This window comes from Marmota flaviventris, chromosome 10 (genome assembly GCF_047511675.1).
Source record: "Marmota flaviventris isolate mMarFla1 chromosome 10, mMarFla1.hap1, whole genome shotgun sequence".
Classification (NCBI taxonomy): domain Eukaryota; kingdom Metazoa; phylum Chordata; class Mammalia; order Rodentia; family Sciuridae; genus Marmota; species Marmota flaviventris.
The window spans coordinates 113,651,148-113,678,553 of record NC_092507.1 but is presented as its reverse complement, the minus strand read 5'-3'; the positions used below and the strand labels follow the sequence as shown (position 1 = coordinate 113,678,553).

General features: G+C 43.0%; 1 protein-coding gene and 1 long non-coding RNA gene across 4 annotated transcripts; one reads left to right on the top strand and one right to left on the bottom strand.

Annotated features, from left to right (window-relative positions):
- Positions 1–1,330: 1,330 nt before the first annotated feature.
- LOC139707288 (uncharacterized) lies at positions 1,331–12,497 on the bottom strand. The gene is made up of 2 exons (XR_011708931.1): positions 12,136–12,497; positions 1,331–2,611 (listed from the first exon to the last, which is right to left on the bottom strand). It is a non-coding gene; the product is annotated as an uncharacterized lncRNA (long non-coding RNA).
- Slamf7 (SLAM family member 7) lies at positions 9,669–26,803 on the top strand. Of its 3 annotated transcripts, none has more exons than XM_027950827.3 (7): positions 9,669–9,753; positions 20,165–20,488; positions 21,911–22,183; positions 22,393–22,512; positions 23,426–23,529; positions 24,442–24,504; positions 25,341–26,803. In XM_027950827.3, exons 1-7 carry the CDS (start codon positions 9,699–9,701, stop codon positions 25,410–25,412), a joined length of 1,011 nt encoding a protein of 336 aa, XP_027806628.3. In that variant the 5' UTR covers positions 9,669–9,698; the 3' UTR covers positions 25,413–26,803. The 3 variants fall into 3 exon arrangements, with proteins under 3 accessions (XP_027806628.3, XP_071474357.1, XP_071474358.1); XM_071618256.1 differs by lacking the exon at positions 9,669–9,753 and adding an exon at positions 13,363–14,281; XM_071618257.1 differs by lacking the exons at positions 9,669–9,753; positions 24,442–24,504; positions 25,341–26,803 and adding exons at positions 13,368–14,281; positions 23,804–24,067.
- Positions 26,804–27,406: the final 603 nt, after the last annotated feature.

Below are 27,406 nucleotides of genomic sequence, written 5' to 3'. Positions count from 1 at the left end.
TGTTTTTCTCTAGTGCAAAAGTCTTGAGGTCGGAGTGTGTTTGGGATTCAAAAACAGTGAGAGGTGTACAACAGGCTCAGGAGAGTGTGATAGGAGTTGACATAAGACTGGCAACCAGCTGGCTATGGTGGCACATGCCTGTAATCCCAGCAGCTTGAGAGGCTGAGGCAGGAGGATTGTGAGTTCAAAGCCAGCATCAGCACAAGTGAGGTGCTAAGCAACTCAGTGAGACCCTGTTTCTAAATAAAATACAAAATAGGGCTGGGGAGGTGGCTCAGTGGGCAAGTGTCCCTGAGTTCAATCCCTGGCACCCCACCCCCAAATGGTAACCAATAACCATCATGTGGGGATTTGGAGACCCTGGGAAGGACTTTGCATTTTATTCTAAGTGATATGGGAGACAAGTGGTAAAACAGAGACTACCATGATCTAATATGTTAAAAGTATCACCCTGGTAGCCTGTGATAGATTATAGGGGACTAAGTTAGAAGCAAGGAAATTAGGTGGCTGTTGCAATAGTACGGGTAAGAGATGGTAGTGGCAAAGGTGGCAGAAATGACTTATTTCTTCCAAGGCAGAGTGTTTAAGTCAGCTTTGTGTTACTATAATGAAATACCTGAGAAATTAACTTATAAAGAGAAAAGATTTTATATAGTTCTTGAGGTTCCAGTCCAAGATTGGGTGGCCTTTTTACTCTGGGCCTCTAGATAGGGAACCAGATAGCAATGGCAGGGACTTTGTGGTAGAGTAAATTGCTCATATCATCAACCAGGAAGAACAGAGAAATGAAGTGATGAGGGTCCCACAATTCCCTTTGAGAGCTTGTCCCCAATGACTGAAGGAGCTCCCATGGACCTCACTTCCTAAAGGTCCACAGCACCTCCCAGTGACACCACTTTGGAGACCAAAGCTTTAACACATGGACCTTTGAGGGATACTAGCTGTTATGGTTTGGATATGAGATGTCCCCCACATTCTCCTGTGCTAGTACAGATGATCCAGAGATAAAATGGTTAGATTATGAGAGCTGTCACCTAACTAGTCTATCCTAGTTTGAGTGGACTAACTGGATGGTAACTGTAGGCAGGCAGAGGAGGTGGGTCCCTTCCTCTTGGCCTCCTGGCCACCTTGAGTGGCGCAGTGCTACTCTCCCACACCCTCTTGCCCTGAGGTTCTGCCTCCCCTTGTTCCCAGAGCATCCACCAGCCATGGGCTGCACCTCTGAAATGGGGAGACCAAATGAGCTTTCTCTCCTCAATGCCACAGTCAGGCTGCAGCAAAATAACCGGGGGGGGGGGGGGGGGGGTGACGAACAACTTGTGTACGTTGATACAGCAGGAGTAGGAGCCGTTTATTGTAAGACAGGAGCGGTATTTATACATTCCACACAGCTTATCTTAATTAGCATAAACTAGATACATCAGTCAACCAATAAGGAATCTCCACACTTAATGGCTTGCTGGTGTTACTTCACAAACCACTCCCTCTGGCATTTTGCCAGGCGCCATCCAGACTTGTTTACAGACCCTAACATTTCCCCCTTTTGTTTAATTTAAATAACGACCATAGTGGTTTTTACACAAACACCATAAATAATCTGCTACAAGCAGAAGGGGAGAATACAAAATGCCATAATACCAAGCCAATTGATGGCTCCATGCAAGAAGCCCTTGGGAAAATTATACCAGCAATGACACGGTTTGCAAAGATACCAAGTTACAATTTGTTGTAGATTACAGTTTGTTGTCTCAGTCCAAGTAAAGCAGTGTCTCAATAGATTAACTCACAGTCCAGGTAAATCATAGTCCAGGTAAGTTCTGCAGGCAGCTGGCTTAAATCACAGTCCAGGTAAGTTCTGCAGGCAGCTAGCTTGATCTGAAGTCTCATCTGGTTCTCAGCCGAAGTCTCGTCCGGTTTTCAGCAACAATGGAAATTTTTCCACCCTCGTTTTCACCGGCACTGGGATGAAGGCAGGAACTCCGGCAATGATGTTAAAGAAAATCCTGTAGTATTCCAGCAGGTGCTAAGAAAACAACCTTCTGAACAATTTAGTACATTATCTCAAGGTTTTTTACATTTGAAATAAGCCTTAATAGTGCTTATTATTCATTAGCTTCCAGGTGTGGGAGAACCATTGTAGCTTAGTTATTGGCATTGAAAATGACCAAACATCAGGGACACCAGTAGCGTCTTTTGTCGGCTGTAGCGTCCTGGGCAGCCCCAGATGGCCCTGGGGAGTGTCCTGGACTCAAACTGCTTCCGGGCACAGGGAGCAAGAGCCTGCGAGACTGTGCCTGGATTTGGGCTCTCGCAGTGGCATCCCGCTCCCCAGGCGGGGGGCGGGGAAGAGCCGGTTGCCGCGGCTTGGAAAGCCCTTTCTGCGCCATGACCAGCTCGCGCACGTGGCAGCCGCCGCCTCGGTGATTGATGCACCTCCGGTAATGAAAAGTATTTAGTAGTAGCCTTTTGCAATTTCTTTCTTGATAATCCTTCCTCCTCTGAACTTTTTTCTTCTTTCTGACTAGAGTTCCTGGGCTTCCATCAGCACATGCCCTAACTATTCTTGGTTCCACTGGGGTGCCTTCTTCCCTTAGTAATTTACTTCTCACCCCTTCCATATTTTCGTCATAAAGACAATACAACATTTCAAGACAAAACAAGACACAAACATACTGTATCAATCTTCTCCATTTTCTTGACATGGCCATTTTTCCTCTCGCCCTATCTGTCTAGGGACTAGCAGATTTGCTCCCGTCCTATCTATGGATGGGCAGCTTTTTTTTTCGTCACTTACCCCCGAGTGTCCCGGGGCTCCCTGTAATGGGCCACCATCTGCCTGCGACAGAATAACCCGGGGGGGGGGGGGGTGACGAACAACTTGTGTATGTTGATACAGCAGGAGTAGGAGCCGTTTATTGTAGGACAGGAGAGGTATTTATACATTCCACACAGCTTATCTAATTAGCATAAACTAGATACATCAGTCAACCAATAAGGAATCTCCACACTTAATGGCTTGCTGGTGTTACTTCACAAACCACTCCCTCTGGCATTTTGCCAGGCGCCATCCAGACTTGTTTACAGACCCTAACACCTCAAGTTGTCCTTGTCAGGTGTTTGGATCACAGGGACAAAAGAGCTGGTTAACACACTGTCCGTATTCAAATCTTAGCACTGAGCCTAGAGAATTTGCTGATGGGGGGATACAGGGCGTGGGAAAGTGCAGTCAAGGATCATCATAATTTTCTGGCCTGAAACACGGAATGATTAAAGCTGCAGTTCAATGAGATGAACAAGACAGGTGGGAGAGGAGGTAGAGGGTAGGCCAACAAGAGTCTGGGCCCATGTGAAATTTCAGATGCCTGTTAAATAGCCAACTGGAGATGGGAGTGGGTAGCTGAAGGGACAAGACTTGAGTTCAGAAAAGTCAGGCCTGGAAATAGGAGGGAAAAGGTCAAACCAAAAGACTGAATGAGATCACCTAAGAAATCAAGCTAGAGAAAGTCACCATGAAGTCTAAGCACCGAAACCCAGGGGCAGTTCAATATAAGGAAGAGAGACTAGGCAGCGGCCAGCCTCAGAGAATGAGAAGCCTTAGCAGGGAAAGCACCAGAGAGAGAATGGAGTCTCCTGGTCCAAAGTGTCCCAGAAAGAGGGAGTGATCCACTGCCCAGTGCTTCTGATAAGTTTTTATTTTCTTCAAAGCAATTTACTTTTGCTGACTCTGACACCTGGCACCGAGAAACAGTGGCCTTGACCCCTTCTGGAAGCCAAGGATCCCCATGGCCAGAAGAGGCCAGCCAAGTGCAGTGTGGGGACATAGGGACACTACAGGGCGGGACCCATCGCGTCTGCCAACTGGTCCTCCCACACGCTGGTTCTCTGCTTTGCCTCCTCACCCCAGGCAACCTGCCATGGACACACAGCTGGCTTTCACCAAGCTTTCTTTGCCCTCGTTAAAGGTCTGCATTAGTTAGTTAGAGTTTCTTCCCAGGGGGTGGGAATCACACTTGGTTTACCTCCAGTTCACAGTCATCGGGATTGGCTCTAAGAGCTGCCTGTGATCTCATCAACTGTCCCTTTTCTTAAACCCAAGCGCACTACACCATACCCTGGGAACCCTGCCTCCGCTCTGAATCATCGTATCTTCAACACCTGTCTCTTTGCCTTTAGATAGACTAACTGCTCTATTTATTCAAATTTTGTGGAGCAGCTACCGTGTGCCAAGCGCTTCTAGACCCTGAAGATAAAATGGCAGACAAGGTCCTTTCCTTCCCTGAAGCTTGTCGTCTCATGGGGGCAGAAGGAAGTACAGACATTTTCCAAGAACCAAATAAACATGTAGAATTATGTCTGTGGTAACAAAAAGGTCGATGATTCTTTTCCCCCTTCTTTTTCTTTTTGCAGTATTGGGGATTGAACTCAGGGGCACTTTACCACCAAGCTATATCCCCAGCCCCCTTTAAAATGGTTTAAAATTTGGAGACAGGGCTTTTTATTCAGGCTGAAACTTGCGATCTTCCTGCCTCAGCCTCCTGAGTCGCTGGGATTACAGGCATGAACCACTGAACATGGCTTTCTCTTCTTCCTTCCTTCCCTTCTTTCCTCCTTTCTTTCTCCATCTTTCTTTCGACTGGGTCTCCCATGTTGCCCAGGCTGACCTTGAGCTCTTGACCTGCAGTGATCCTCCTCCCAAACATTTATGATGAGATCTTGCTCCTGCTTTTCTTATTCACTGAGGCTTGGTGTAAGGTCTGATGCTTCTACAAAGATGGGAGAGAAACCTCTAGGTCTATAGATGGAGTAGAGTTCACACTGCTGGCAGGCTGGAGGAGGAATATACTGGGATTGAACCCAGGGCATCGTACATGCTAAAAATGAGTTCAATTTTAAACACATTTGAGTTTGAAGGGTCTTTGAAACATCCAGTTTGATTGGAATTGAAGCCTATCCCCCCATCCAAAGGCAACTAACTGCTCTTCATTCACTTATTGATGCTTCCAGAAAGAGATGCCACCAATGTTCCCAGGTGGGCCCAAACACCGATATGCATTCCACAGCAGCACAGCATCCATGCTGCAGAGGTGCCCAGCAAACCTATTGACTACAGGATCATCACTTCCTTGGCAATATCTCAGTTTGATACAACAGTGGAAAGCTGGTTCCCAGTCAACGGAAACATCACCACCAAGACCAGGCAAGACATTCAGATCAAAAATGTGCCTGCAAGTCTTCATGTATAACCTTGGAGAGTCCACATTTGTCTTCTAGTTAGAGACATTGGGGATCTCCTTGGTAAAGGGGGTGCTCCAACCAATAACAAAAGGACATTTCTATATGGCTCTTCATTCCCAATGCTCACTCCCCAAGGCTGTGGGGAACTGTCAGCCTATGCACTTCAGAGATTACCTATGTATTCATCCCACCTGAGATCTAGACCCCAGGATCTTCTTCTGTGAAAGAAAACCCCATTCCTCCACTTCAGGGGGAAAAGAACCCTATGGGCTGTGTCCTCCACACTGGTACTCCTACCCGTCCAGAACCTGGGCCTGTTCTAATTAAAGACACACCCCATGAGGAGTATGGGTTAAAGGTCATGTTTACCTCCAGGAGAGGGGGAAGCTGAGCAGAAGCCAGTTCCTTATGTAAAGCTGGATTTCTCAGAGATCTTTCTTATAAGTAGTCTCAAAAATTGCTGATTTTTATAATGTTGTTAAAGTCATCTTTCTGGCTCATGAGAAACTATATTGAAAGAATATCAGAAATAACACCACAGAAAAAAATATTTTAACTAGAGCCCTATGGTCATCAGTGAGTTCGATTCCCAGATTTGCTTTTTAAAACTCCTTGCTTCATAAATGGTTGATTTGAGGGCCATGAACTGTTCACTTCACATTTTTCTAGTATTAACTGTTTGAAATTTTAAAATATCTCGTAGTAACTGTTTAGAATGTATGTAAATAGAGGGCTGCCGGAATTTCTCAAGGGGAATAAAGGAATTTACTTCCTATGTCAGCATAGGCTTTCTCTTTTGGTTCCTCTCACACGTTATTTGATGGGGCAACCCCAGGATTTTTTACTGATCTCATTCTACCCCATCCAGGCACCTTCCCGTCTCATGACAGTTGCTCTCCATATCTTCTCAAAAACCTTTGCATGGTTCTTTCCAGGAACAAGGAAGAGTATGACATGAAACACAAGAGGGAAACTGTTTAAGAATAAAATATCCGCTCCAAAATTATTTCCAGGGCAGTTTCTACAGAATAGCTCTTCTCCATCTTCATTCTGTTTGCCAGGAATTTCAGGAATAAAAGCAACTTTAAAACCTCTTCTTTCTATCATTGCCACATTTATACTACTATGGTACCAAAAAAATGGGAGACACTTCATGATGTAAATGCCACTGGTTTTAAAGTCAGAGTATTTGGGTTCCTTTCCTGACTTTTTAAATGAAATATTATATAACCTTGTAAAAAAATACCTCCCTGGCTCTTAAATGCACTATGTTAAGACTAACAAACAAGTGTCAACCTATGAGCCAAGTTATGATTAACAGTTTCTTGTTGGAATCCTTGGTCATGCTCTCAATGATTCTCATAATTTATAGATTCCTTTGGATCTTCTACATCATCAACATGTGATCTAAAAAATAAGGAAAATGTCTCTCCTTTTCTAATCCATATACCTCTTATTTACTTTTCTTGTCTTGTTGCTTTGGCCATTATTTAATAAGTAACTCATTGATTAATGAATAGTATCAGTGACTGGAGAAATTCTTGTCTTTGTTCCTGACTTTTTATTATCTCTAAATGTTCCTTTTCCCTCTCCTCCTCCTTCCCCCTACTGCTTGCTCTACTCTACTTGCCCTTCTGTTGTTATTATTATTTTAATTAGTGCATTATAATTATAAATATAAGTGCAACTCATTCCGGGAGTTTGTACACGGACATAGCATAATTTGATAGAACAAGAGCCTTTGTGGGAGATTCCAGATCCAAATCATAACAGTAAGTATTGAATTTTATCAAAGATTTTATCATATCATCCAGATGATCACATGTTGTTTTGCAATTATTCAATATGATGGGTCATGCTGACAAATTTTTATAATATCTGCTCATTCTCACATTCCTGGGAACTCCTGGGGGTTCCACAGAACTCAGGGAAACATTTACCAATTTATTGTAAAGGATGTTACAAAGAATACAGATGAGTAACCAGATGAAGAAGAACTGAGGAAAGGGTCCAGAAGGTTCCTAAGTACAAGATTTCCGTCCATGTGGAAGTGAGGTGTGCTACCCTCCCAGCACATGGATGTGTTCACCATTCCAAAGCTCTCTGTACCCCATAGTTGGGGGATGTTTTTGTATACTTCATCAATAAGCATGATCAATGATTAATTCAATCTCCAGACTCTCTTCCCTCTCAGAGGACGGGAGATAGTGCTGAAAGTTCCAATTTTCTGATTATGGACTATTCTTTCTGGTCCTCCATCTAACCTACTATTACCTGTTTTTGAGTTTCTGAAAGGGGTTAGTGTATAGCTCCCATTCCAAAACTAGCTCAGAGCCCATCAAGGGTTATCTCCTTAAAACAAAACGTTCTCCTAACATCCAAGCAATTAAAAGGTTTTTAGGATAAATATATGTCGCAAGCCATCCATGTGCCAGCTATGTGCATTTGAGCATAGGAGGGAACTGGACTGACATTGCTGCCTGATGACAGTCAGAATGACTCATCTCAGTAACTAGCAAAGGAGGGAAAAGTAAACTGTGCTGTTTCTCTCACTCTGCCTGTGATCCCACACAGCGCCTGTGATGGGTGTGACTTTCCAAGATATCAGTCAAACTGCTGACCACAACGCATCATCAAGCAACACTCCTCTCTCTGAAACCCAACCCCTGCATTATTTGGGTGGTACTTTCTTGTGGGAGGCCAACCTTACACGTGACTGAGTTACACTCCCTGGCTGGGTGCTGAGGCTCTCAGTCACAGAAATGTGGCACCCTTCTTGGGTGCGAGGGTCGGTGTCTCGTGCATGGGTGTGTCTTGCTACAGCCCCATGGGTGAAACTAGGCTCACCTGTTCCTTTGTAATATAACCCCTTGCCCTGTTTAGGATAGAATCTTTCATGGAAGTGCCTTGTGTGTGTCCCCTTCTCTTACTGTGCCCTTGGGTATGGACTACCCAGGTGTCAGTCAACCTGCTGACAGTGGACATCATGAAGATAGACTCAGCCCCCTGAAACCTGACCCCTTGCCTCATTTGAATAGCTTCTCTCCAATAAAAGGGGTCAGTGCGTACTCTCGCTCTCTCTCTTTCTGCAGACCCTTAAGGTCAGAGGAGCTGTCACAGTGACCCCCAAAGAAAAAGGTATTGTGTCTCTTGTGTGGTTATTTTGTGCAGCCCAGTTAGCCCAGTTTAACTGGAGTGACCCCTGAGCCTTTTAGTCGCAAGAACAAAAACCCAGCACTTTCTATCAAATGTCTTTTTCCCCAATAAATACCAGGATTCAGGGCATGCCCTCTCTCTCTTGCCTCTTGCCTACCTGGCTCTCCTTGCCCTCCAGCATGGGAGCTTGATTCTTGAGGCTGCAGAGCCATCTTGAACCCTGAAAAAGGAATTGTGTGTGTGTGTGTGGTTTCTTCACTGCCTGCCCAATTGACCTGTAGTGTCCCTGATTCCATCACATATTGCAACAAATATATGTATATTTCTTATTATTATATCAAAGCATCACAAGCAGTATTCTTATAATTATCATGTCGTCCTAACAAATTGATCCCTTTGCCATTAAAAATATCCCTCTTTTTCTCTTTTCTCTAAAATTAATTTTATCTCATATTAATAGATCCACTCCAACCTTCTTAAGTCTAGTGGCTGAATGGTATATCTTTATTCATCTGTTTACTTTTGACCCATCTGTATCTTTAAAGTGTGCCTCTTACAGACAGAATAGTTTGAGTTTGGTTTTTTTAAAATCCACTGTAACAATCTTTGCCTTTTAATGGGAATAGTCTGTCTATTTACACTTAGTGGGATTATTGATGTTGTTGTAATTGGATCTACCATCTTACTGAACATTAAATTGTCTGCCTAAATTTTATTGGCTTGTAGGATATCTTTAGATATTATAAGATGCTCATGGGATGTACGCATGGCAAATATCTTCTCCCACTCTGATTTGCCTTTTTATTTTCACAATGGTCTCTTTTGCTTAAAAGAACCTTTGATTTTGCTGTAATATACCCTAAGCCTTTGGTTTCTCGTGTGTAAAATAGGATCTACAGCAGTAGCTCACCAAGTTCTTAGAAGGAATGAGTAAAAGAAAGCAAGGACTTTCAGCATAGCTCCAGGCACTTAGGAAAGCCCAATAAATATTATTTTCTACAGTGCCACCTATTTGTTCCCCATCTAACCTTCTATTTCTTGTTTTTAAGCTCTGAAAGGTGGTACTGTACAGCAAAAAAGGGGGGGCAGGCCTTATGGTTTTGATCAATTCCTAATCTAAATCTATGATTTATGATCTGCAACAGAAGATAGTTTCACCATCTTTGGGCTCAGGTTACTTTTCCCTCCTTTACTATTTGCTGAGATGAGTCATCCTGTCAATAGGATGTGACCTCCTATATTTAAAGGAGGTGAGCCCTGTTAGAGAGAAGAGGTTTCACTTTAGTGACTAACACTCAAAGAACCATATGGCAGGTTCACCAGCATGCCTCCTCTTCATCTGTCTCCTCAGCCAGCTCACAGGTGAGTCCATTCTCCCGACTATCTTCCTTATCCTGAGATGTAGCTTCAGGTTCCTGGTTCCACTTTGAAGCTCTGGCTCAAATTAGAAGGTTTTGCCTCCTTATCTAGCATTGCTTTTTTTTTTTTTAACCAGCCTCTGGTCTCTGGGTAGGAAGGGACAATAGGGAAAGGAAAAGGAATGGTCTTGGGGACCAACTACCTTTTGACTGTGCCAGAAAAGAAAGGACTAAAAGAAGTGGTTCTGGGTATAAGAAGACCTATGTTCTACTACAGATTCTGTATGAATTCAGTCTTGATTGTCTAGTCCTCACTCCCTGAGAGGGCAACTTGAAAAGCGCAATGATGCAATCGTATATTTATTTATAAGCATATTTGCTGAAATGTATTTTAACTGTATTTTAATGATATATGCATAACAATGATATCAATGGAAGAACCAGTTGGATTTTCTCTCTTAACCCACGCAATCCAATCCATCTGTCCTTAGAAAAACAACTCTTACTGTAGACACTCTAATCACATGGAGGACTGAGGATTTTTATTCACAGGTATGATAGTCTGGGAAGATTTTAGTATCTTTATTGTTCTAATTAGGAGTCTCACAAGTGAGAAATCTTTCTCCTGTCATCAGATTCATGGGGTACCACTATACTAAGTGCTTTCCTTCTGAGCACTTAGTACAGCTGTTCATTATGCGTACCCCAAGCCTACCTGAACTAACTTGCCCCAAACCCCACAGACAGCACCTCCAATCCTTTCCTCCCCATTAGCTGGCCACTAAGTGGTCCACATCTACAGACTCTTACCCCTCCTTGAATTCATCAGAACTTTGTACTGTTAGGAAGCACCTGGTCCTAAGCGGGTGATCTGGAATAGGTTTACTCTAAAAATCACTCCCTGAACGGAAATGGTGACCAGAAATGGAACTTGAAGCATTTGAGATGGGGGAGGGAATACCAGGGCTCTGAAAAGCCCCAGGTGTCCACCTGAAACCTGAACTGTGCACAGCAAGGTGCAAGTGTGAAAATCTGTCATGGGGTCTTCCCCTCTGCCTGCTGCAGGAGACAGTGGGCAGTCTTGTGCTATGTCCCCCAAAGTTGAAAGGTGTCAGATATCATCCCAGAGATTGTCCAGTAGGCAGGTCAGTGGAAGGAGGCTGACCCTAAACAGCCGGGCATTTGACAAGGGCATCCTGGGACTGACTTAGTAGCTCTATTATTGTGGGCAAGTTACTCACTCTATATTCTTCTCAAGTGCATAACAGACAATGAAATCTAACTTGCAAAATGATTGTAATCTTTTAAATGAGATGTCAAATGCAAAGTGACCATAATCATTACTTAAACATCCAAGGTGTTTTTCATACAATTTCCTCAGAAATCTGTAAGACACATATTATAATACCTGTTTTACAAGTAAGAAAATTTGGGCTCATAGAAGTCAAGTTTCATGGGAAACTTGAAAATAGCTACACAGCTATTAAGAGTCAGGGCAAAGATTGAATTTTCAAGACTAGTGCTCTTTTCATCATACTAAACTGCCTAACACTGAAGTTGATACCACTGAAGCTGGTTCTTGGTTTCCTTAAGAGGGGCTCAGTTACTATGTATTTGAGCTGATTCTTCCACGCAGAGAGACTCAGGTGGGATTTCTTTCCTCTCCAGGCACACAAGTCCAAGTCAGGGAAAGGAAAGGCCCAAGGAGAACAGGTAGCAGTGTTTTAGGGAGGTGGCTATGCCAACAGGAAATCACTCTGGCCAAGCTCAGAGGGCCCAAGGAGTAGCTCTTACTTTTTTAGTATTCTCATCTGAAAAATGGGTACAATAACCTATCCCCCTCACTTTTATGATGATTAAATGACCCAGTAGTTTTAAGGAGGCAATTTATAAATGGAAAAACATGAAAAGAGGTGAGAGGATATTGCAGGGGGTGTTGCAAAGAATCAGAAGAAATAAGGATGATGTGGTAGGAAACGAATGGGGGGCAGAGTGGTGAGGAGCTTGGATGGGAATATTAGGGTCAGATAGTCAGGGAATAGATGTATCAAATTGAGAGATCTGCAAGTTTCTATTCTCCATGTTTCACATGATCTTTCCAAGGGACATTAAGAAAGCAGAAGTTGGCTAAAGAGCAGTCTAAACCATTTTGTTTTATTTTTTAAGGGGTGATTTCCTCTTAAACAATAAAACCTTACACAGAAACAAACATATAAATAACTGTAGGTATAGAGTTGAAGCCTCTCTGATGGGGGGCATCCACGCCATAGCCTCCACCCATCATCCTCTGTCCCTACACTCTAGCCTTTAGACTCCCCAGCCCTAAGCTTCTGGGAATTATACTGCATTACTCAGACTCCCAGGGCAGCAGTTGGGGAAATCTTACCTTCAGAGACTTGGTTCCTAGCCTTCCACTGACTTGGGGCACATCACCCTAACCTGCTGATCACCAGCCTCCTCATCCATGAAACGGAATTGGACGAAGCAGTCCCTAAGGCTCCTCCCCGCTCTGAGATATTCTGGTTCTTGGTCTCCTTAAGGAAGGAGTCACAACATGCCAGTGCCTTCATGGCGTTCCACAACGAGGCACCAAGCGCTTGGAGAGGTGCTTGGACACTGGGCTGGCAAGCAGGGAGCGGGTCTATACTCCCTCCCCCTTATGCCTTCCTTCTGTACCGCCACCTCTTGTTCTGGCTGCATGACGATGTGCCTTCCTTGTCATCTGGCTCCTTCCTCCACTCAATTCTTAAACCTTTGGAGAACAAGACCAAAAAAAAAAGGAAGTGACAACAAAGAGGAAGGGGGGAGGGGTGACAAGGGGGGAGGAGATCTTATTTCTTCCCGTTAAGGAGATCATCTCAGAGCCAATGCTCCTGATGCCCAAAACATCTGAGCCTGGGTCCCCTGCCCCAGCTCGCTGTACCTCCAAAAGCAGGTTGGCCGGGGGGTGTTTCCTGCTTTCTTAGCCTTCTGGCTCACTTTGCTCAGAAGCCATGCAGAGATGTTTGGGGAGATCTCCTTTTTTCACTTTTAGCCATACTTGCAGAAGTAAGACCCCAAAATAAGAAGCTGCCTCAACACCGGTTTCAATAGCCCTCCTCACCCTTCATTGCCCCTCCCCTCATGTGTCAGGTATCTGCACCTCTCAAGTGCTTTCAGATCCATATTTACACTTTGACTTCCTCAAACTGCTGGTAAATTAAGGTGTTATTTTTTTTCTCCCATAAATATTCCAAAAACTGAAACTCAAAGTGGTAAGTGGTAAACAAGCCTCTCAGAGGAACAATCCCACTTCTTTGTGACCTTAAGAAAGTCACTCAGTCTCAGTATTCTAATCTTATAGAGTTTAACTTTTCTCTCATGGAGTTGTTCTGAAGATCAAGAAAGATAATGCCAGCCGGGCATTTGACACAGGCCCTTAATCCCAACAGCTGGGGAGGCTGAGGCAGGAGGATTGCAAGTTCAAAACCAGACTCAGTAAAACTTAGTGAGGTCCTAAGCAACTTAGAAAGACCCTGTCTCAAAATAAAAAAAATAAAAAGGACTGGAGATATGCTCAGTGGTTAAGCACCCTTGGGTTTAATCCCTGACACCAAAAATAAAGAAGAAAGAAAGAAAAACAATGCTGTTAAAGTTACTAACAATTTACAGAGTGGCACCTAGTGTTCATTGCTGGGTCTGTGATTATTGGGGGAACCAGAATGGAATCCAGGGCTCCTGACTGCCAGTAAGACTAGAACCCTTTTTAACACTTCTGCACATGGGGCGGGGGGAGTTAGGCCATTCCCATGCCACTTTCTGGTAAAACCCCGTGACTCCATCATCTATAACATCATCATGCCATGACTCTCTGAGGAGGACCCCATGACTTCATCACATGTCTCTGGGAAGGACCCCAGGACTCCATCTGGAACCTAGTGCTAATAGACCGGCCATGGGCTAATACACATCAAAAGGCTTTGTCCAGTTACCACCCAAGGATATATTTCTTTCTGGAGAATTTTAAAAATGAAGTAACATAAGTGGTGAATTTTCGGGGCATGGGTGTAAAAATAAGTGTTAGAGACTTCCTTGTGGGAGAACTTCTTACTGGGCTTTATGGGTTTTGAATAAGTTTTATTTTAGATGGACAGAGATTCCTCTCTGGGCCTGAAGTAGGAAGTGAACTGACGGTCAGGAGAGGGAGGAGGCCTGGCTGAGCATCTGCTGGTGGCAGTGGGTAGCAGTCTTGGGTTTCGTATCTTTTCACAGAATTATAGATAGCATCATCCTAACCTTAGAGCAAAAGCCCTGGGTTTTCCTGAGGTATGACAACCCTCAGTCACGTGGCACCCACTGTGCCAGAGAAGAGCTATCATTATAGCCGAGTGCCCTCAGACTTACCAAACCATTTAGCTGCTATGAAAATGAGAAAGGGATAGAATAGATGCAGAGGAGGCAAGTTCCGGCATTCCCTGCTCCGACTTTGGAAAAGCAACCCTCTGGAGACGATAGACAAGCCTCACAGTGGTCCAGTCCTCCTGGACCTTTAGGTGAGTATTGGTAGTTACTCATCTCTAGAGTTTTCTGATCCCACGAGTCACATTAAGCCCCTCTACTATGCACCCTAATAATACCTGTTACTTTCTTTTGTATCACACATACAAGTGCTTACTTACTTAATGACCATCTCCCAACCCCATGGATGCCCGAATCATGACTGTCTTGCTCCCCAGTTATGTATGTGGCTCCTAAACAAATGCCTGTCATAAATGTGAAACTAAATAAATTCTTGTCCAAGGCAGAAATAACTGAATGAGACAAATGTGACCTGCTTTGATATGGTAAAATACTGTAGAGCCACACAGCGCAGGTAGCAAAGCCACCATACAAAGGGAGCTTCAGTTAAGCCCTGGACAGCTGAACAGAAAAGTCCCTTTTTTCTGGATACCTTTTTCCAGCCAGCTGAGAAGAATGGATAAAACTGGTTAGGTCTCACCAACCCTGCCCCTTATTCTCTGAACCCACGTTTAGGAAATGGCAGGAAGTTATTTTCCTCTTTCATTCTTCTTCTTCCCACCCTGAAAATACACTTACGATAGGACAATATACTCCATCTGGTTAGTGCTGGCAATTTGCCCTATGTCATCCTCCAATTTCTCTCCAAGGGACAATTCATTGGAAGGCATTTTTTATACTCTCACACAATTTGCACATGGGGTATTAACCCTGAGCAAATAGCACCATGTGTGTGGAAGATTGAAATGCTCATGGCTTAAATGCATGCATACATGCTGACACACAAAACCCATGTGCTTGTAATTTTGCCACTGAAGTGGTTTGAATGTGGTTTGTCCATGAGAAATTCATATGCTAGGAACTTGGTTCTCAATGTGGTGGCACAGAGGTGTTGGAACATTTAAGATGTGAGCCTAGTGGAAGGTGTTAGGTCATGAGAGTGACACCTTCAGAAGGAATTCATGCTGCTGTCCCAGAGTCGACTCTCTCAAGAACATGTTGTTATCAAGCAAAGCCACCCGACATTGACCTATTCTGCACACAATTGGTTTTCTTTCAATTTCTCTGCCTTGTTGTGATCCAGCCAAGGGATCCCTCACCAGAGGCCTAACAGATGATACCACACAATCTTGGACTTTCAGCCTCCAAAACTATGAGCTAAATAAACCTCTTTTCTTTATAAAGTATCCAGTTTCAAGTATTTTGTTATTGCAACAAAAAATGGACTAATATGCCCCTGAAATACCCTCCAAAAATCTAATGTGAAAATGAAATTGCTCAAAGATTGCCTAAATCCAGGAACTCCCTTGGGGACAAGGGATATCCAATATTTATTTGACTTCAAAATATTTACTCTTTCTATCTCTATTGTAGAAGTGAAAGAATAAATGTATTAATTGATTAAAAATTTAAAAATAAAATTAAGTATTTACCGGAACTTTTTTGATATGCCTTGAGATGATTAGAGAAGGCAGTCTAAAAGCATCCTGGCCTTCATATTGAAGAAGTAGGGAGAGTAGCTTTTTAAAAAATCAGATTACTTGACTGGATAATTTGATATATCTTCAGGGAACCAACACATATATTATGTGCTGACTGGTAAAGTATAGGGAGAAAAGCTTTTAAAATAGGAACTTTCTCCTAAAATACATTTATCCAGGAAGAGAAACTAGTACTTTTGGACATAAACCTAGCAAAAAGTTGGTAGAGACCTTAGACCTGGAATCGAAGGAGTAGGTCCACATCTGATTTCCTCACCCTGAGCTCTGGCAGAGCAGCTTGTGTATGGGGGTTACTCACTAAAGAACGTGAAGGGGAAATGGGGCTCAACGATGTCCAAGGACTTTGGACTTGACACCTGAGCACTGTAGGAGCGTGGGAAAAGGGAGTAAGGAAAAGAACTAAAGTTGACACTAATGCCACTGTACTTTCAAATTGAGTGATACATCCAGATTGAGTCCAAGTTCCCAGAACTGAAGTGACATTGAGTTAAGTCCTCAAAGCATCACCCACTAGCTATGTCCCTTGGATAAGTTACTTAATTTGTCAATTTATCTATCTATCTATCTATTTATTTATATCTCAGAATTCCTATGAAGTCAGATATTAACAAACTTTTGCTATTAAAAAAAAGATAGTAAATATTTTAAGCTTTGCGGGCGATGTGATCTTCATCAATAGGATCTCTGTTGCAAATACTCAATTCAACCTTAGAATTGCAAAAGCAGCCATAGATAGCCAACATGTAAATGAAGACGCATGGCTATGTTTCAGTAAAACTTTTTTTATAAAGACAGGTGATGGGTCAGATTGGCCCACGGGCTCGAAGTAGCCCAAAATGGGCCAGAATGCCTAATTTTGCAGGATTGCTTCAGGTATTAGGCAGAATCTTACAGAACATTTGAATTTTAATAGAGACCAAGGAAATAAATCACTAATGAAGTGATTTTGGATATCTGGAGAAGTTAGTACCGAGAGGTCCAACACAGAAATTTGTCTTTTTTTCTTGTCATGAGTGACATCAGTGCAGGAGTAGTACAAAATATTGTGGTAAGAGAGTAAGTTGTTAAATCAACAGAAACTCAATGCTTGATGGGTTTCTCAGGGCCAAGTAGGCACACAAGGCCTGCAGTAGTTTAAATTTCTTTTGAAAGAAAAAGAAAATGAACATAACAATAATAAATGTAATGAATACAGTTTGGATTATATTAATTTTTTAAAAATGTTAATCCATTTATTTAAATGCATATAGCACATAAGTTACAAATTCTCATTTCTACCACAAGTGAGAACTTTTCCAGATTGCCCCCATTTCTTCCTTGAGTGTTTTACAATAAATTCCAAGTTACATCCTGCAGTCTGAAGGTTAGAGCTGATCTAGATCTGTCTGTGGGTTTCCCTGCAAGGCACTGAGCGAGATCCAGGGAAGTCATGCATGTCTGTGAGAAGGGAGACAATCTTGTTCACAGTGGCCCCTCCATGTCACCCTGCTAGTCACAGCACAAGTATTGGTTCCTGCTGGATCGCTCCCCACCTCAGCTGCCACCAGAACTAAGCAAACAGTCCAAACACCCAAGGCTCTATTTATGTTCATACCAGCTCCATCAAAAATTATAATTAATATTTAGGAATATTCCTTATGGAGGAAGGGTCAACCAATGTAAAAATGTACAGGATCCAGGCAAGCCATAACCCTGGCAATCGATAGAGCTGTCAGCATTCTACAGTGTGGCTTTTTTTATTTTTTATTTTTTTCTCAGGGGCACTTAACCATTGAGCCACATCTCCAGCCCTTTTTTGTATTTTATTTAGTGACAGCATCTCATTGAGTTGCTTAGGGCCTCAATAAGTTGCTGAGGCTGGCTTTGAACTAGCATTCCTCCTTCCTCAGCCTCCCCAGCTGCTGAGATTATAAGTGTGTGCCACCAGCCCAGCCCAGGCTTTTGGTTGTTGTTATTCTAATTAGTTATACATGATATAACTATAGAATTCACTTTGATACATCATATACAAATGGAGTATAATTTCTTATTCTTCTGGCTGTACATGATGTAGAATCCCACCGGTCATATACATGTACACAGGATAATAATGTCTGATTCATTCTACTATCTTTCCTACCCCCCAACCCCCTTTCTTCCCTTCACTCCCCTCTACCTAATCTAAATTAACTCTCTTCTTCTCTAGCCACCCCCCTTATTGTGAATTAGCATCCACATATCAGAGAAAACATTCAGCCAAAATGGCTTATTAATATTGCCTTTGTTTCTTTTGGCTTTCCATGACTGAATTAATGAAATTCCTTTTAAAATTTTTAACCTGAACCCAACTAATTGTGGGGGGTCACACTGAGCGACCAGCATTTTCCTTCCCGTGATAGGTAAAGGTTCTGTCGGTCACTTTCGTAGTGATCTGGCCACATTCATAGTGGCCCTAGACACTGCCTGATCCTCAAAGTGGCAGAATGTGTCTTCATGCATAGGCGTGCCTTCCTGCAGCCCCATGGATCGAGCTGCGCTCATCTGTTCCTTTGTGGTATCACCCCTTGCCCTGTTTGGGATAGAATGTTGCATGGAAAATACCCTTTGTGTGTCTCCTTCTCTTGCTCTGCCTTTGGGAGTGGGCTCCCTAGGTGTCAGTCAACCTGCTGACAGCAGACATCATGAAGCTAGATTCAACCCCTTGAAACCTGACCCCTTGTCTCATTTGAATGGCTTCTCCTCAATAAAAGGGTCAACAAGTGCTGGCTCTCACTCTCTTTCTGCAGATCCTTAAGGTCAGAGGAGCCATCATAGGACCCCCGAAGAAGAAGGTATCTCTGTCTCTTGTGTGGTTATTTCATGCAGCCCAGTTCCCCTGGAGTGACCCTGAGTGTTTTTGGCAACTAATCCCAATGACTACAGAGGCTGAGGCAAAAGGATGGCAAATTTAAGGCCAGGTTGGGCAATTTAGTGAGACCTGGACTCAAAATAAAAGTAAAATAAAAATACAAAGGACTGGGGATGTGGTTCAGTAGCAGAGCATCTCTAAGTTCAGTGCCCAGTATCAAAATAAATTTTAGAAATAAAATTAAAAAGTTTAACCTGGTAAATTATGTTAAGAGGCAGAAGAGAACATAACTTTGGGTTTTGTTCTTTTAAGGAGAAGACCTATAAGTATTTAATTTTAGATTGCTCATTTCTAGGAACCTTGTATAAGGTCTCTGCTATGTTGCTTTCTCGTCTATACAATATGTGCTTTAAAGTCTCCACCTGTGGAGCAAAGCACTTCACTTATCATGTATGTAGTTGTAAGGGGTTATCCATTGTGCCTCATGTTCCTGATTTGTAAGATGGGTTTATAAAAAAATTCTTTTAAGGGTTGTTTTAAGAGTAAATAAAATAGGAAAGACAGCAGAATGAATCAGACATAACTTTCCTATGCTCATGTATGAATGCACGACCAGTGTAACCCCACATCATGTTCAAACACAAGGATGGGATCCTAATTAGAATGGGTTGCACTCCATGTATGTATAATATGTCAAAGTACACCCTACTGTCATGTGTATCTAAAAACAACAAATAAAATGATAAATATGATCATACTAAGTGCTTTTAGACTGTTGGACATGATCTAAAGTCTCATTGCCCCAGTCATTCTTGATTTTTTCCCTTAAATTTTAATAGGTAGAAGATGAATGAGTCTTCATACCTCCTCACTGAAAACGTCTGCTTGGCTGCTCTAAAAGTTTCTTGAGCAGTCATTCTTAACTGTTTCTCACTTGGAGTCACATACTCATTAATAAAAATGATTCCTTATGGAAGAAGAGTCAACAAATGTAAAAATGTATAGGATCAAGGCACAGAGGCTGAGGCAGAAGGATGGCAAATTTGAGGCCAGGTTGGGCGACTTTTTGAAGTCATGTTCTCTGGGGTGAACCGAGACTTTGGTGAAACAAAAATTTCTTGTGGAAGTAACCCTCTAATGTAATTCCTAATAGTTTGAGATAAGCTATTTTTATCACTATTTTTATCATTAGCTCTCACCATCCTGATCCATGATTGCAAACCACTGCCCATGTTCAGCAGGCTTACTTTATCAGCTTGCACTCAGCTCTCTCTCTGGGGCAATGTGGCAGTACCAAAGGAAGGACAGCAACCTCTCCACTTGTCCACTCACAGGGACCTGCCCAGAGTGGCATTGGGCTTTACAACCGGAGGTATCTAGGAATGGATGGGTCATCTGCAGTCACCCTTTGCAGGCAGAGAGTTCTGATCTCAATTATTTCATGCGATTGAGATTCTGAAGTGCTTCCTGGGGGCTGCTTGGGTTAGATGAGAATTTTTCAGGATCTTCTCAGGACCCAAAGGGGATGGTGAGTAATTGGTGGCAAAGGCAGGGACTCAGACTTATTTTCTGATTTTCTGTGTCTGCAGCCTCTGGAGCCCTGAAGGAGAAGTTTGGTGTCCTTGGTGGATCTGTGACCTTTTCTGTGGAAACTTCAATACAGAATATTGACAGTATTGTCTGGATCTTCAATTCAACCACTCTTGCCATCATAAAGCCAGGTGTGGCAGACAAAAAAGCCACTATCCTTATGACCCGAAGTCATAACAAGGAAAGGATGATCTTCTCAGGCAGTAACTATTCTCTGACACTCCTCCAACTGAAGAAGAATGACTCAGGGATCTACCGTGTGGAGATGAACTTCTTATCCTCTCAGTCATCCTTCACCCAGGAATATGGGCTACAAGTCTACGGTGAGCAGAATCAGTCCTAATAGTGGGTAGCTGCCATGGTGAGAGTGTGCACTCCCTGACAACAGCAAATGTTCCAGAAAAGGATGGATAAATGCTTGGAAAGAATATGGGAGAGAAGGACTGGGGTTGTGGCTCAGCGGTACAGTGCTCGCCCAGCGCATGCAAAGCCCTGGGTTCAATCCTCAGCACCACATAAAAATAAATAAGTAAAATAAAGGAAAAAAGAAGAATATGGGAGAGAATTCATGGATGAAGCTGACCTCTTTACTCAAATATTTTGTAAGAGACTGTATGGTGTAGTACTTGGGCAACATGAGAAGTGGCAACCACACAGATCTAAGTCAAATGCTTGCTTCTCTATTTACTAGGTGCATGGGCTTATCCCAGTTATTTAATTTGTTAGAATCTTATTTTCCATATCTGGGAAGAAAGCAATATCTACTTTAGGAAGATTATTGGATATAAGTGTCAATCCCAGCCCTTCCACTAAAGATTCTAAGCATTTCTGAAAAAGACATAAGGGTCAAAAAGAAGATAAAGGCTAGGTATAATGGTGCATACCTGCAATTTCAGCTACTCATGAAGATGAGGCAGGAAGATTACCTAAACCCAGAAGTTAGGGGTCAGACTATACCACATAGAAAACCCTGTCTCAAAAAAAGATTGATAAAAAGAAGATAAAAATATCCACTCTGTTTCTGGTATAGCTCAGTAGGAGAAATGTCTCCTTCCAAATCTAGACTTAGGAACCCACCACCCAGGGAAGTCGAATTTACAAAATAATTACTCAGTTACAAGAAGAGTACTTGCCTCACTCACCCAGCTTCAATAGCAGGGAGACCAGGAAATGGGCCTCCAAGACCATGCACCTCAATCTACATGTCTTCCATAGGGACATGGTCAAAGGAAACAGAAGATGTATATTCTACCGGCAAACTAGCTGTAGGTGGGAATAAAAGAGTACATACCTTCTTCAATTCCATGTCCCCAATCTTTAATGGCTCAAATCTGTAAGTAGAGAAAGAAAATGATGGACAGCAGACTTGACCTCACCAATCAACCAACTGCTCATCCTTGGAGAGTGGAAGAGTGAGCACAATGGAGTGCCACTCCTATACTGTCTCTCCTGGAGAATAAAAGTAGAAGTCTCTTCAAGGAAACCTCAGGACAATAAGTGATGGCTGCATTATTGTTACATAATTATTTCTTTTATTATTGCAGTTATTGTCACCGTGGTTATTGCTATATAGTGGTGGGCAAGAACTAGGTAGTTCTCTTTCCTAGGTTCTGCTCTGAATTGCTGTTTTCTCTGCATTCTGAAGCTCCTTGGGGAGACTGAGGTTCAAGTTATCCAAGGGTAATTCAGATAAAGGAGAGCTGCGTGCATAATTTCCATCCCAGGTTGTTCTTTGTCTTTCACAGAGTGCCTGTCAAAGCCTAAAGTCACCATGGGTCTGCAGAACAATAAGAATGGCACCTGCGTAACTAATCTGACATGTTCCACGGAACAGGGAGGAGAGAATGTGACATACAGCTGGAATGTCCTGGGGCAGAGAAGCAACAAATCTTATGATGGCTCTATCCTTCCCATATCCTGGAGTCTGGGAGAAAGGGACACGGTCTTCATCTGCACGGCCAGGAACCCCATCAGCAGTAATTCCTCAAGTCCCATCCTTGCCTGGAAGCTCTGTAGAGGTGATTGTCCCTTCTTTTTAGGAGCCTCTGGTCTGGGTAACTATACCTTCTTCAATTCCGTGTCCCCAAAGATCAGGCCCTGTGTAAAAACCGGTGGCCTGTGGAAAGTCATCAGGCTGGGAAGAAAGTGGCAGATGCTCTAAACTTTGGGTCATATTTCCTAGTTGACTTTCTCCCTTTTCAGGCCTCTACTCATTCTCTCTTTAAAGATGCTGATGGTGATGGTTCCAATTTCCTCCTCATCTTCCTGTGTCTTCTGTTGGTGGTCTTCACACTCTGCACCCTTGTGTTGATGTTTCATTTGACTATGCGGATAAAGAGAAGAAAAGGTAGGGCACGTGTGATTTTTGTCCTCATCCTCATTCATCCACTGAATCCCTCATTTATTTCTCGAGCATGTATCGAGTTGTGTATGAGGCCTGGTGCTAACACGATACTGAGCTGAAGAGGTCATTGTGTCTGCCTTCAAGAAGCACACGGTCAGCCAACACTCTTCATTCCAGATTAGAGAGAGAGAGAGAGAGAGCAAGAGCTGCAGTCCTTGCCTTCTCTCCTAGGACAAAGTCGCACTCCAGTGCCCACTCCTCTCCTTCCTTCAGAGAGAGTCACAAAGGTGGCCTTTCTCTTGGCACAAGCTCCCTGACCTGGGAGGTGGTGGCCTCCAACTTTGATGCCTCCACGGACCAATACCCTCCAACCAGTCCTTCCTAGCTTCATCCTTGTCAGAGTCCCCAAACCAGTTCCAGTCTTTTCCATTGGTTCAACTCCAAGATCTCTCTTTCCTCCCCACTTCAGTGTAGACACATTTCTTCTGGAGAAGCTGGGCTCTGTCTCTCTCCATGTGGCACCCCATTCTCTGTGTCCCCAAGCCCTGCTGATTTATCTTCTTGGGCTCCCACTGATACTGTCTGTGTCCAATATCAGGAAGGGACCCGAAAGACTTTGAGACCTCCCTTCCCTGTTAGAAGCACTCTGAAAGCCTTTCTGACCTTCTCTGCTTCCCACTTTGGCCACCTCGGCCCAGAGATCAGGAAGTGAAATTACAAGGGCAACTGATTCATCCTGATTTTTTTTTTTTTTAGGACTTTCCTAATTTTAACACTGAAAATCCCTGTCCCAAAAAGCCTGAATTAGTAAGATGGCTGGTCCTCTTAAGTGGGCCATCCAGGTGGGATGGTGGGCCAATAGGGAGGAGGAGTGGTCAGAGAGGCAGACTTTAATTCACTCTCAACTTGGTTTCAGAGCCCATTGAGGGTGAAAAAAGAATGGATGTTCATCAGGAGATTCCTAATGTCTTCCCCCATTCCGGAGAGAAAACAGTGTATGAAACGATTTGCTATGCTCATGTGAGTACTTTCCCTTTCTTCCTGGGACCTGATTCACCTCTCTGAGACCCGCCTTGTTTTACTTAAGATTTTTTTTCATGGGTTTGGTTAACATGGGAAGGGGGAGGAGGAATTAGGATGGATAGTCCTTAAAACCCAAGGCAACTGCATCTCCCCCAAGTCTTTATGAATTTGCTTCTGGGTAGAAGTGAATTCACTCCTGGGGCACCTGATTCTCATCCATCGGTAACATTCATACTGTGAACGTTACATGAGTCACCCTTCCTCCCCACAGTTCACAGTGTCCTCTCCAGGGGCCTGGTTACTCTCGCATAAGGCAGTGTGTAGTGAAGTGTGACTTTGGTGTGATGTTTGAATCATGTGTTCAGAAGACGCATTGCTGAAGAAATGCTTCGTTCCTGTGGGCTGACTCCAGGAGGGTCACAGTTCATGAGAGTTACATATTTTATGTATTTTTGGAATTCATTTTAATTTCACAGGATGAATAATGCAATAAACAAACCTAAGAGCACAAAAACACGAATTAAATCAATGCTGTGACTTCCTAAAAACATTATTCATAATCACTGTAATCACAGTCACCAGTTAGAGCACTTCCCCTGAGCCATCCATTTTCCAGAACCCTCTTTTCATCTTCTCCCACCTCCATTTCTCCCTCTTGTGACTCTGAGTCTCTCTCTGATCTTTTCTTTCTTTATTTCTTTTTTCTTTCTTTTTTCATTTTTTGTGGTACTAGGGATTGAACCCAGAGGCCCTCTAGCACTCCTGGCCCTTTTATATTTTATTTCTCTAATTTGATGAGGCTGGCCTCAGCCTCCCAAGTCACTAGGATTATGTGTGTGCCATCTCTGGTATTTTCTACATGACCCAGGTTAGGTGATGATTCCTTTTGTTTGTTGCTTGTTTTTATAGAAAATTAATCCAGCAGAAGATCCACTAAATACACTTTATTCCACTGTGCAGATACCAAAAATGGTAAGAAATTTAGAGCTGAGTTTCATCTAAATCGTCCTATCCCTTCTCCTGGTTCATGTTTAGGTTAAAAATCTTGGACCTCAGGAATCTCATATTCACTGGCATTAAAATGTACCTCTGGTAGTCCCCCCATCCCATTTGCTTAGGGGGTTACACAAGAATATAGGGAATTTAGAAAAGAATTCTGTTTTAGGAGTCCAGATGAGGGTAATCAGGAACAAATTGAATAGGGGAGAAATTCTAGATGGGAATGATAATCAGAAGGCTTTTGACTAAAGTCATGCATGAGTGAGGAAAAAGGCCCTGGCTTCATCTGTGCCTGAGAGGAAAAGGATGATTGGGGGTGGGGGAGGGGCTCCAGCCTGCTCCTGAGCCATGAGGCAGACCATAGGAGAGAGATTTCCATTTTCCCTTTGGTCTAACTGTGTTACGTCTGGTTTGCACGCCTCCCCTAGTTCAACGTGGTAAGACTTAAGGCTCATTCTTTCACAGATGATGTGTGGGAGAAGCACTTGTACCTTCCTAACTCCTTTCCCTTCCTCAAACAGAACTGATAGATGGGGATCTTGAAAGCAGTTTGCTTAGTGACATGTCAAATTCATTGGCCATGCTTCTATGAATTATTATAAGTTCAGTTCATTAAGTACTCAGCAAGATAAAGATGGGTTTATCCTAAAGAATAGTTTCTCTAAACTAGGAGGGATTTGGGAGCAAGCATGGTGGAGGTTCCGGTTGGGTACCATTGGACATAGTGAGTGTCTGGGATGCAGAGTCTTCTATGGTAGACCCAGATCCCTGCCCACCTCTAGTGTTCTGCTTCCTCATGTCGCCTACAGGTGGAGAATCCCTGCTCACCGACCACCACGCCAGACACACCCAGGCTGTTCACCTATGAGAATGTCATTTAGACATCAGCATGCTGCCCTCAAACCTCACTCCAGAGGAAGTACAAAGAAATGCATCCACTTGTCCAGAATACCTGGAAGAAACCATTCCTAAGCATACACCTTTGAGTTTAGGAGTTCATAATTCTACCAACTCCTGAGAACTCTCTTTAAACCCAGAATCTATATCACTTCCCATATGGAATGTGACTGTGAATTTATCAGTCAATCTCAAGAAAAGGCTGAATATCTCTACTAACATGTAAATGCATATTAATATCTGCCTCGGTCATATTAATGATGGCCCCAGGACAGGGTTTGGAGTCTCATTCCAGTCCAGGGTTAGGAGGACAGAATATACCAAGAGTCTGGTTTCCAGGAGGGCAAGAAGGCCAGGCCAGACAGGTGTGTCTGGCACCAGCAGGTGTAACTGCCAAAAATGAATGAATGAATCATTCACTATGTACGGGGCACTGTTGAACTTAATTGGGCAGATGTGCTCTCTGCTCTCATGAACCTGAGCACTCATGAACTACTTTTATGGCCAGTTATGGGAGGCTTAACACAAATTCTTGTGTATCAAGTTCTGAATACACAAAACTTGAAGGTCAAAGCTCACAAGGACACAGAATTGTGCATGGGCAAGAACAAGAACACCCCTCTACTCTCAGAACTCCTACCACCACCCCACCATGGCCTGGCTTAATTTGTACTCCTACACTGCAAATAAAAGCCTAGGCCTTGTTAAGGTCTATACAGGAGCCTATCTCGGTGCAAAAACTCTACAGGCACATTTTGGGTCTAGTATGACACCTAGAGTTGGGATGTGGGGCCTGGTGTATGAATTACTTGTAAACTTTCAAAGTGTGTTTCAATATTTATTAATAAGCTCTGCTAGGTCACTTTCACAAATAAGTCAGACATGATCTCTACCCCTATAGAACTCACCTTCTTTTTAGTGAAATGGTAAAGACTTGGGGAGGGTGAAAAGTAGGACTGCACTTGATGTGTTCCTGATACATGTTTTGAATGGAGATACCAGGAAGGGAACTGGGGCCCAGGGCTGGGGTATGAAATAAGGTGGACAAATTGTGTATTTAAATTTGTGAAAAGAGAAAACATCTGGGAGGGAAAACGTTTGAATATAAGATGGCCAAGTTAAGAGAAAATAAACTTGCAAGAAAAAAAACAAAGAGAATGAACTCAGGCTGATGTGAGAGGAAATCAAAGTTAAAAATAGGAGTAGGTGTGGAAACAAACCCATCACCACCATGAGGTACTCGGCTAGGCCCACCCAGAGCTGGGCAGGTGTGGATTGCCCAAACCATAGCATGATAAATGCTGTATTTATTGCTACAATTTTCTGGGAGAATGGTGGGGAGTGTCCCTTTTAATAAAATCATGCTTTGAGGAAAGGGTGTTTTTTCAAATTCTTACAACAGTGGGGGGCGGGCGGGGAGTGGGTGGATAGCAGCACTTGGAAAGAAGAACTATTTATGATAAGGCTAAGATGGAAGCCAAGACTTTAAACTTTTCCAATACCAACAGGGTACTTGTGTTACCCACACTGATGTTACCGCAGCTATGTTAATGTGCCACATCCTCAGGACCTGAAATGAGGTGAGACACTGAAGCGTAAAACTTAGGGGGGGCAGAGGGGAAGGGTGCATACCAAAATATTTTGCATTAAGATAAATGATATTTTACTACAATCATTTTGAAGATCAAAAACAGTTCAAAAATTAATGATCAAAATGTCAAAATGTTAAATAAAAGGCTGTGGCTGTAGCTCAGAGGCAGAGCGCTTGCCTAGCATGTGTAAGGCACCGAGTTCGATCCTCAGCACCACATGAAAATAAACAAATAAAATAAAGGCATGCTGTCCATCTACAACTACAAAAAAAAATTTTTTTAATCTTAAAAAAAGAAAGTACTATGTCACGTCAGTCTAAGACTAATAAAAATTGTTATTTGCTGTTTGCCAAGCTACATCATTGCTCCTCTTCATGCCAAAGCCA

What these genes read in the sequence shown, in the direction of transcription:
- Slamf7 (XM_071618256.1), top strand. Translation starts at nt 14,176, where the DNA reads ATGCAGAGGAGGCAAGTTCCGGCATTCCCTGCTCCGACTTTGGAAAAG. An exon ending in CAGTCCTCCTGGACCTTTAG is followed by an intron (nt 14,282 to 20,164) that starts GTGAGTATTGGT and finishes CTGTGTCTGCAG; the next exon opens with CCTCTGGAGCCCTGAAGGAG. An exon ending in CTGTGCAGATACCAAAAATG is followed by an intron (nt 24,505 to 25,340) that starts GTAAGAAATTTA and finishes TGTCGCCTACAG; the next exon opens with GTGGAGAATCCCTGCTCACC.